Here is an 11,403-nt window from a genome sequence, read left to right as displayed (position 1 = left end):
GCTGTGGCCTCTCCCGTTGAGGAGCACAGGCTCTGGACACGCAGGCTCAGCGGCCTTGGCCCACAGGCCCAGTCGCTCTGCGGCATGTGGGATCTTCCCGGACCGGGGCACGAACCCGTGTTCCCTGCATCAGCAGGCGGACTCTCAAACACTGCACCACCAGGGAAGCCCAAAACCATTTCTTTAAATCAATATTAAGAGGACAGTGAATAGAAATTTATTTGAACTTATCTAAGCATATAAAATTTTGTTGTAATTACTACTTCTTAAAGAACACATGAAAAAAATCTAAACTTTCCACCCCATAATAATAGAGTCTATCTCCCAAATTCACATTTTCCATGATTAAAAAAAGCTCTGGCCATTATGCACATACTTCTTGTGATAGAACAAGGTTTTTTTTTAAAAAAAAAAAAAATCAATATAAATGCCACAATGCAAATAATTGGAATGGAACCCAGAGGTGTCAGTTGACTGTTGTGTGTTGCAGGTAATGAAATTTTGCAGTCCTGTTCCCTTAGCCTGAGCATTTCTCACCTTCTTCTTCCCCTCCTCATCCACTGGGCTAATTGTAATTCATTCTTTAGGTTACAGCTTAAATATAATTTCATTTGGGGCACTGTCTCTGACTAACACCCAACATGCATGCACACCCACAGGCCCCAACCTGGGTGGTATGCTTTTCCATTGCCATCTGATTGCATCCTGTCCTTAACCCCTGCTTTAGCATGTTTCTCTCAGTGTCCAGTTACCTATTTGCTTGTCTTAAGAATGTCAGTTCCCAGAGAGCAGAGGTCATATCCAGTCCACATTTGAATTCCCGGTGCCTAGTGTAATACTCAGCACAGCGTCATCACTCTGCACGTGCAGCAAACTGGCTAGAGGGGTGATGCCAGGATGTAGAATGGGAAACCTGAGCGTGGGCTTCAAGCTGTTTGTTCATAACCAAACACATCTTCCATGTTCAATCGCCCCTTTGGGGCTTTCGGCATTTGGTAGCTCCTAGGTATAGTCACCTCCTCTTTGGAAAGTCTCAACCCTGCAAGAGAAATGAAATTACTGGTGTCCCTTACAAACTTTTTTAGCCTCAACTTTTGTCCATGAAATTGAGATTTTTGTCTTTGAAAGGTGAACAAAACTTTTATAACGAATTCCTTTTATGCTTCCTTCAGACTTGGTCACTTGTGTAGCAGCATCTCTACCTGTGGCAGACACATAGTTGTTCAGCAGGTGTGAAGGCATCAGGCTGGCCTTTCTGTCCCCAAAGAGATGATCTGAGGCCCATTCTATATGAGACAGAGGTTTTCAGCTGACCTACAGGGACAAAACAGATTAAAATGGAAAAGAGCATCTAGAGGAGGGTAGAAAATCATACTTTATGCCTGAACTTGACCTGTTTTATAATGCCCTGGGTGAAGTCTAACCAAACAGTATTATCTGGCAGACCCTAAGTACAGGTGTTTGTGGTCTCTCTGTTGGTCAGTACAGATTTGTACCTCCTTTACTGATTCAAACCCAATCAGCCTTTTCAGGTATCAGAATAGTAGGACTCAATCTACACACAGATAAACTCTGTTCTTTTCAGTGATAGCAAAATGGATATGGATAGCAAAATGGTGCGTCACGTGATGACCCCAGGGAGCCAGAATTCCCCCGCAGGGTACTCACAGTGCCACTAGAACGCTCCCAAGCTTACCGCTGGATTTTGTGGAAGGCGTATGCTAGCTTGCATGATGCACCTTTACTATTTACTACAAGAAAGGAACCTACAATGGTGTGTTAGTTTCTGCTTTATAACAAAGTGAATCAGTTATACATACACATACGTTCCCCTATCTCTTCCCTCTTGCGTCTCCCTCCCTCCCACCCTCCCTATCCCACCCCTCTAGGTGGGCACAAAGCACCGAGCTGATCTCCCTGTGCTATGCGGCTGCTTCCCTCTAGCTATCTATTTTACATTTGGTAGTGTGTATATGTCCATGCCACTCTCTCACTTTGTCACAGCTTACCCTTCCTCCTCCCTGTGTCCTCAAGTCCATTCTCTGGTAGGTCTGGCAGTTCCTTAGTAAATTAACATGAAATTACCATATGACCTCATAATTTCATTCCTGGGTATACACCCAAAAGAAGTGAAAAGGTGTTCAACAAAAACTTGTACATAAACATTCTTAGCAGGACTATTCACAATAGCTAAAAGGTGGAAACAACACAAATGTCCATTAGCTGACAAATGGATAAACAAAATATTGTTTGAATAGAGTACTGATACATGCTACAACACAGATGAACTGTAACATTACACTACATGAAAGAAACCAGTCACAAAAGGCCATATTATATAATAAGTATGAAAATAAATATTTTATTTTCACATGTTAGAGAAAAAAAAAAAAGAAAAGAAAGGAGCCTAGAAGGATGCATCTGAAGCCCTGAGCCCTGAAGGTGCTCACTTGCACGTGCCTGACTTTTGCTAACTCACTGCTGGTTCCTGTCCCCTTGCTCTTCCTTGCCCTTGAGATTTTCCATTCCAGAAGTGAGTTCTGGCTCATTCTTCAATAACTGATTTATCACTGTAGCCATGGATCAAATGATTGATATTTTCTGCTTGTCATTACTTGTTGAAATATCAAGTTCCCAAGTGCCCATTATAGGATTGAAATCAAAAGAAGATAATAAGAAACAAGTCCATGATGTGGTTTTCAAAACTATAGAAAAGTTTAAAAATATTTCTTTGATGCCTTTCCTAGACAAAATAAATGCTTTCTAAATTTTCACAGAGCAAGGACTAGAAAGGAGTAATCATTATATAAATGATTTGAATGATAAACTCTCAGCAAGTAGATATCTATTAGTATATAGACCAAAACTATTTCAGAGTAGCAGTTTTAAACATTAACCTTTCTTTTTTATAAAGCATGAGTTAAGTTTCAAATTCCCTCATTTTATTTCATAATAAAAACTGAAATAACTCAGAAGTAGATTTTGGTGCATTTTCAATCAAATGCAAATTTTCAATCCCAAACTGCTATCAGTAAATTTAAGAGCAATAAGACAGAGCCAGATGCTGACTGGAACCAAGGCAGTGGGAATTTAAAAAGTACCAGACTGCTTTCCCCATGTATCTTCCAGCTCTGCTAAGAGATTCATCATCTCAGGAAGGCAGATTGGACCAGGGCTCTGCAGGAACCTGCCATCTGCAGAGGTTCCACGAAAGCAGCCTAAAAATAAGGCAACATAGCAGGGTGCAGGCCCTAGAATCACATTGCTTTGGTTCAAATCTCAGCTTTCTAACTTTGAAGAAGTGATTTACATTTCCAAAGCTTGTGTTTTCCTCATTGGTAAAATGGGAACCATGAGTCTGCCTGCCTTAAGGTTTGTTATGAGGGATTAAATGAGATAATTCATCCAACGTGCTCATTTAGCACAGCATCGGACACACAATAAGTCCTCATTAAAGTGTTAGCCACTACTAGGAGTACCAAAACAAACAACCCCCAGAAATGAAAACAAACATTTTTCTGACACCCTTGAATGTATCTATTTTCTAAAATGTTCTTAAAGATCACTAATTTTAAGAGCTTTCAATTGTAAGTAAGAACTTTATAAAAAATTTAATAGAGATTCCATAAATGATATTTTCTTCAGCATAATTGATTAAGCAGTGGATACATTGTGCTGGGCTCTGCAGGGAATACAAGTTAATCAAATAGCATGGGGTGTTTTTTTGTTTTTTTTTTTACCCCAAGGGGTTTATAATCATCGTGTGAAACTTCGCCAACATCTGAAAAATTAGAGAATACAAAATAGAATTGGTTTAAGCACCTTTAGTTTATAGTGTTTCTAAAGTCTCCGTAGCATCTATTTGGACCCATCGTTAATATACCTCTCTAACAAATGGATCAGAGATGTTTCTTAATATAAGAAAATAGAAAGGAAAAAGTTGAAGTACAATAGCTTCTCAAAGTGCAATATAGTTTACAAGGAGTCATTCACTTCTGATAATGTATAGGCAATCGTGAGAATTTATGCCAAAAATAAAAGTTTCTTAACACTGTATTAGAGAAACCAATTGTAGAGTGACTGCTTTTTCAAGTTCAGAAAGTCTGTGTTTGCTCTGTAAGCCCGGGCTTAATTGAATACGGTCAATCAATAAGGACTTCCTCTTCTCTCTTGTCTCTGTGACATTTACATCAGCTTTATTTACCCCAAAGTCTATCACCATGTGATTTAGCTTTTTTTTTTTGACACGTGGTCAAAGGGTACCTAGGAACTTGACTGGCTAGTCTGAAAGAAATCTTCATTTGCATGTCCTAACTTAAAAATAATCCTTAAATTTAAATGGCATATCTGAAATGACTCAGAGAGTCCTCAGACCAACAAAGTATCATATATTTACAGCTCTGTATTTTTCTCTCTTTGTCAGAAGATCACCCATGTGCAACCAACCATCCATCAACAAAGCCACCCTAACAGGTAAGAAGGACCTGGGAGATTATTCTTCTCACATCTAGGAAAAAGGCATATTTTCCAAGATTCAACCTTATTAGCACCAGTTTTTTTCTGCAATTCTAAAATCGTTAAGAAATTAGTCCTTTCTTCTCTATATTATCATTTCTCTCACTGATCTCACAAGCTGTCCATTTAACCTATTGGAAAAACTTAACTGGTGTGCCATTTTTTTAAAACAAGTTAAATGTTTGCTCTTACTCTGTTGAGTGTTGCTCTGGGCGTTTGTATTTTGAGAGATAGCATTACCTTCGAAATGCTGACCATGTTTCCGAGCTTGTGTTATCAGCATGATGTTAACATATGGTAGCTTGGTTGAATGAAAGTCAAAGCATAAATAAAAGATACCTTCTTGGTTAATGAATTTCCCAGTTGTGTGTAGGAAGGAACACCATTCCAGTACTCCTGATTTGGACCCAGAGAGTTGAGATTAAATTCAGTCTGAGATTAAATTCTGTATTTTACAATACAGAAAAGTTCAATGAGATCAAAAGAACAGATGTTTGGGGAAGAGAAGTGGATGGAAGGATGAGGGGCGTAGAGGTCAGAAGAATAAAATTACTCCGATTCCTATTAGTCTATTTTAGACATGGGGCTTGACCTCAGCTGAGCCAAAAACAGAACAGATGATCTCATTTTGCTAAACCTGAAACCAAATTGAACTCATTTGATCATTTCTTGAAACCCCAATTGATTCATTAAGATAATTGCCTGGAGAAGAAAACCCATGTTTTCTAAAATTATTACCAGAAGACAATTAACATATTCTCCAAACTAGACCAATACTTCACTTGATTCAAGTGTCTTCCTGGGACTCCAGCTCGTAATATGCAGAGGAGCTCATTATTACATTATCAGTGACTCTACTTTGCTTGAAAGTTAACTTCATCATGTCCAGTCAGGACCTTTCAACTGGGCTCCTTTGTGGTCACCACATCAAAGTGATTCTGGGACAGCAGTTAATGTTGGTCTTTCCTGAATGCCTTTCAAATGGGACTTGTGTTCCACTGACTATTACATTATTGGTTCTCTTTTCCACATGTATCTTTCAAGATCTTATTGGTGATGATTTTCAACTGGCATTTCATAGTCTTATGTCTGGTTTACCTATTTTCTTCTTGGCATTGGTAAAGAGATGGACAATAATTGAAATTCCTACAGATTAAAGTAAGTTCTTTGAGTAACAGATTTCTTCTTCAGAAACCCCGATTTAATATGAAAGAGCCCAAATCTACCTGGGGCCTCTAATGAGAGAGACCACATGGAACCTGGTCCCCAGCCCTGCTCCCAGCACTAGACCTGACCCATATAAAGAGGGAGACCATCACCCCCTTTATCTTTGCAATAAGTAAGACTCCTCTGACATCAGTTTGTGCAGAACTCAGTGCTATTTTGGCCCCTGAAAGCTTGTAGCTTGAGGTCACATATGAGCCAGCCCCACAGAGCATCCTACCAGAAGAGCAGCTGCAGGTACCAGTGGAGGCTGCTGTGTCCACCAGGAGGGGGTGGGTGCTCCGTGGTCAGGGCAGCTGTCCGGCCACCCTGGCCAACGTCTGGCACTGATAAGAGAAGGAGTAGCTGCACTCAGAGGGCACAGACTTGGCCTTGAACACATATGAGAGGCCCCGTCGAAGCTCCCAGAAATTTCACGTAGTGCTGAGGCCCAGAAGCAGTACCAGAGGGGACTGTGAGCCACAGAAATCTGGGCTAATATGGCCTCATTTGTACCCACATGATCTTGACCTGAGGCCTGGGGACAGTGGGGCTCTAGAAATATCTTATTTAAGAAGGGAAACTAATTAACTGTCATTAAGGGCTTTGTGCGGCTGTGTTCATCCCAAAGCACAACAGGAAATTAAATGACTTGTGAATGGAAGCCTTTTTCCTTGCCCAAGAATAGCAAACCAAGGTGAAAAAGTCAGATGAGGGGGTGAGGGAATGAGGGCAACAGCAAGGGACATTCCTCTCTCTGAGCTCATTCTGGAAAAGTATGCCCTTAAAACCATAAATCATGAAAACAGTAGTGGTTGAGACTTCGATGGGAGACTTCAGACATACAGAAAAGGTGGTGCTTGTGAATTCCTGCCCTCAGCAGCTGACTGCTCAGGACTTCACTCCAAGTTTGCTCCCTGGCAAGTGAGTGCAGTGGAGAAGAGTGTTAAAAAGAGTCAGTGGGGCACGCTTGAAGAAGAACTTGGCCTTCTTAGAAATTTTTCTTAGGTTCTAGAGGAACAGTGTAGTATGCAGGTAAGTTCATGTTTGGTCCAAAAGGCCGCTGTGGTGGACAGCACCAGGGGCCTCTGGAGGGCAGCTCCATAGAACAGCACTGACAGGGCGCTCCTGGAATTGGGGGGCAGGGGGCGGGAAGCTGCTCTGCGTGTCCAGGATTCAAGCCATGTTCTATCATGATAGCTGTGTGGCTCTGGGCAGGTTACATAGCCTATCCCTGCCTGTTTTCCCATTTACAAAACAGCGATCATACTTCATACAGTTATTGCTAAATAAATGAGTTCATTTGTACAATGCTCTTAGCATAGAGTAAGCACTCAATGCATCATTTTGTTTTGCTTTGTTGGTGTTTTTATTGGTTTTTGTTTTTAGGATTCATGCTGTATGTCACTAGGGGTGATGGAAAGAACAGGCCAGAGAGATGAGAAAAGGAAAGGGAAGAGTGCAAGACAAACTGGCAAGGTCATAGGAGTAAAAGTTATGGATCCCCCCCAAAATGGTCAAAATGCACACACTTCCTTTGTGCCTGTTGTAAGTGGGGCCTCTGCTCCCAGCACTGTATCCCGGCCTCTCATCACAGCCACAGGCATTGGCGCCTTTGTGGTGTGGATGATAAACTATTGTTCAGGATTATTTTCAAAGTTGAAGAACTTATTTTCGAGTCACAGAACTTTGAAGACAGAAAATTAACTCTCCGTAAGTCAACTTCTTGAGTTTTATAAAAGAAGAGTTGAGAACTTTCACTCTCTCTGTCTGTCACACTACACCTTCTAAAACTTGCTCCCATGGAACTTAGACTACTCTTTTCCCCCTTAGAGGTTATTCCATTTGACATGCGTTAAAGCCAGGAAAGTTTGATTTTATATCATTAGGGCTAAAGCATGTTAGTTAGTTGCCAGATTTTATATCTATACATAGTAGGTAAATTCACAGCTCTACAACGATTTAACAATTAAAAAAAAAAATAAAGTTTCCAAATGCGCGTTTAGAAAAGAGCCTTCCTGCTAAATGGCTCTCTGTTCTTTAGTGTGATATAACAAACAGACTGGCGTGTGGCATTTGGGGCCTGAGTGCAAACCCTGTATCTCTCATTCACTTTATTCCCTCGTTTGAAAAATGGAGATAGGAGCTCCTCTCAGTGCTGTTGCAGGAATTCAAGGAGGTAAGTTAGATGAGGAACAGAAGCCTGTCATGAGTAACTCACCAAGTGTTTCTTCCTACAGCTCTCCTCCATGCCTGACATTTTGTTGTTGTTCCTAAAGCTATTTTAAAAACGGGTAGCGTAGAGGAGGACCTTGATGACGTGTCAGCTTTACTCGTGCACTTCATTTATGATTTTGTTTGCAGACAGTAATGATGGGGCATTTTTAGGAATCCCTGTACTTAGTGCAAGGCTCACGTGCATAGGTCCTTAGCGGATGGTGAAGAGCAGAACTAAAGAGTGTGTTGAAACATGAGAGGGCAGCAAAGAGTCAGAGCTGCCCAAGCCATACCTGCGTTGTGACACTGAGCCCTGGTTTGGGTGCAGAGCCATGTCTTTGGGGGCACAATTGGTTCTCTTGAGCATTTCATTTTCAAATGATATTCACTCAAGAAAAGAGTTCTGTGGCCATCTCATGAGACCTTATCACGTCTCCACGATATCACTTTACAATGTTTGTTATTTACATATTTTCTGTCCCTTTATTTAATCATATTTAAACTGAGGATTTTCATGTGAGAATGTAACTGAGAGAAAATTTATTTAAACTTCTCTATTTTAAAGATGAGAAAACTGAGACCTAGTGAGAGAAAATGCTACTTAGAGGCAGAGCCAGGAATAAATGCAGGACTCCTTTTGGCCAAGTCTAGGATCCTTCTTATACATAACCCTATAAAATTATCCATCAAATTAGGGTAGCCTTCAGACCCACCATGGAAGTATATGTTTTGGAGAAAGTAAAAGAAATCTTACAGGATATTGATTTCTGGGTAATAGATATAACATTGGATTTTCTTTGTATATGGACCCCAAAATTTGAAAATATCCTGTCCCGATTTCTCACTGGACAGGTCTTTGTATTTAGAGCTATTTTTATTATATCCACAGCCTACATCTTAGAGGCCCTCAGGTAAGTAAAGATTGGCAGACTAAGGAGAAAATACAACTGCTATCCATGCAATAAAACTAGTACAATTGCCTCCTCTTTACCTGTAGAGGGAGTGCAGGGACAAGCGTAAAATAACGCAAAAGTAGTTTTAGTCCAAAAAAAATTTTGGTGTATCTCCACTCATATTTTTGCCCTGAATATTCCTAACTCCTTTAAAAAAAAAAAAAGAAAAAAAGAGTGCATTTTCAAAAGAATTTAATCAGTTGGTAAGCAGAGGATTTAAAAAGTAAACTATCCAAATATACTAGTTAGTCAGAATACAATAAGACACTTACTCTTGTTTGTTTATTGTTCTTCTAAAGCACAAAGCAGTTTATAAAATCCATTGAAGAAAAAAAAAGCAGATTTTTAACTGGAACAGTTATTTTGTTATTACCGGGACTAATCATTTAACACTTTGTGCCACTAAAGAAAGGAAACTAAACAACTACTTCATGTGACAATAGCAATGCTAGTGACTTATGTAGGTTTGCCTTTTAAATCTGCGCGTGCGCGTGTGCGTGTGTGTGTGTGTGTGTGTGTGTGTGTGTAATAAAAACAACTAGTGTACATAACGTACATATATATATAGTAGTTGGAAGCACGAGCCGCTAAAGAAGGCAAAAGAGACCTCAGTGAGAGCAATACGCGAAAGGGATGAGGGGACATCGAACTAAAAATGTATGTTAGGGCAGCGAGTGTGGGAGGAGGACGAAGACCCAGCCATTGCCCTGGAAGTCTCACCCTCTTCATCAGCCACTAGCAGGCACTAGCTTCATCATGCAGCTCTTTTTCTCCTTTCTTTTAACAAGAGCAAAGATTGTGGCAACGCTTTAAGGATTGCAGAGAATGAGTGCGCAGTAAGCTCTTTTAGGAATGTGATTGAAGAATGCTGAGTACACATTATGCTTAATAGCTTTAATAAAAAAATAAAAATTGTGTATGTGAGTGTTAGACATTGGCTTTTGTGGGGAGTTTTTTTGCTTGTTTTACTTTTATATTTAATACATCTGATGAATGTGGAGTATTCTAAATTTTTTGAGCCAGAGGAGTTTACTTTTACAAAAATCCCCACATTAAAAAGACCTCTCCGGGAAAAACATTGAACTAAAAGATTTGCTCAAGTGCATGGAGTATGACTACTTGTTACTTAAATTTATGATCTTTTAGAGGGTCAAAGCCTGTTTTCTTCCTTATAGGCTAACTTGTTTTGCCTTCTTATGCTTTCACTAAATAAGTAGAGTTATCTCTATTAATTTGTAAAAAGACCAGGTCTGACAATCACTTTTTGACCAGGAATTGATTAAAGTTATATTTGGTTTTCTAAACAGTAAGAAAACAAGTGAATGTCACAATCATGGGAAAATATAATCAAATTGTAACTGTATTGCCTGAATATCTGCTCTGGGTATTTTGTTATAACTTTAATTGAAACAATTAAACAAAACTGCATATTCATTGAGTCAGAACAGCAAAAAGGTTATGAGTGAAACCATATAGATTGAAAACCCAACTTTCCTCTTACTAGCTATGTAATCTTGGTCAATTTACTTAAATTCTCTAAGCTTTCATTTTCTAATCAGTAAATTCTAAGTCAGTGATTAGCATAGCGCTTGGTACCCAGAATGTACTCAACAAATGTTAACTATCATTATTCCTTCAATTTTATTATTATTATTACTATTATCATTATTATACATTCGGTCAACAAATATTTTCTGTGTACCTTATATGTGGCATGCAATAAGGTAGGTGTTGGAAATAAAAAGATGAGTGAAAGGTGACTACTGGCTTCAAGGAAGTCACATGGGGACACCGAACGGAACCAGGAATAATTAACAAGCTAAGTGCCACGACTGAAGCAAATTCAAATACATATATGTATTTGAAGGAGAGGGCAAGTGATTCTACCTAGGGGAAGCTCCCTGCTGAACTTAGAAGAAGGTGGAGTTCTCCATATGGTTAGAAGGAGAACACCTCATGCCAAGGGACCAACAACAGTGAGTGCCGGTTCAGCTCAGGGGACTGGAGACAGTAAAGAACAAAAAGAGTTCAAAATGTATGGGAGCAACAGAACATGATCTCCAAGCGTAGATTAAGGCAGTAGCATGAAGAGCATTAGAAGTCAGTGTAAATAACAGTGGACTATATTTTACGGGCAATGGAAAATCATCAGTCATTTCTAAGCAGAGGAACAAGTACATATGTTAGAATGACAATGTTGGATGCTGCATAGAAAACAGATTGAAAGGAAGAGAGACTAGCGGCAGCCTCATACTCATCCAAAGGCCATTACAGGCCAAGTACCCGCTGAAGCTCATGTGAATCTGGACTGGGGTGGTGGTGTTGGGGGTGGAGATGAGGAAATGGATTCACAAGTCTTTTCAGAGAGTTGAGAAAGCTTCGTGGGTGATTAGATTGAGAAGTGAGGGAAAAGAAGAGAAAAATGAAGTCATACACACAGGTGTTCATCACAGCATTGTGCATTTGTACAAGAGACTGAAAACAACCCAAGTGCTAAATAATATGTGAGTTCTAT

The 11,403-nt window shown here is 39.8% G+C and overlaps 1 protein-coding gene across 5 annotated transcripts in view; it reads left to right on the top strand.

Annotated features, from left to right (window-relative positions):
- Window positions 1–11,403, top strand: part of PDE4D (phosphodiesterase 4D) — a 723,544-nt gene that overhangs the window by 529,381 nt on the left and 182,760 nt on the right. For all 5 annotated transcript variants that reach the window (XM_079918757.1, XM_079918759.1, XM_079918758.1 and 2 more), the window contains exon 5: window positions 4,424–4,473. In XM_079918757.1, the coding sequence (XP_079774883.1) occupies window positions 4,424–4,473 (50 nt within the window). The remainder of the gene's footprint in view (window positions 1–4,423; window positions 4,474–11,403) is intronic.

Source organism: Stenella coeruleoalba (genome assembly GCF_951394435.1).
Source record: "Stenella coeruleoalba genome assembly, chromosome: 3".
In the NCBI taxonomy this organism is placed as follows: Eukaryota; Metazoa; Chordata; class Mammalia; order Artiodactyla; family Delphinidae; genus Stenella; species Stenella coeruleoalba.
Note: the sequence above shows the minus strand (reverse complement) of the source record. Positions and strands in the feature narration are given on the sequence as shown.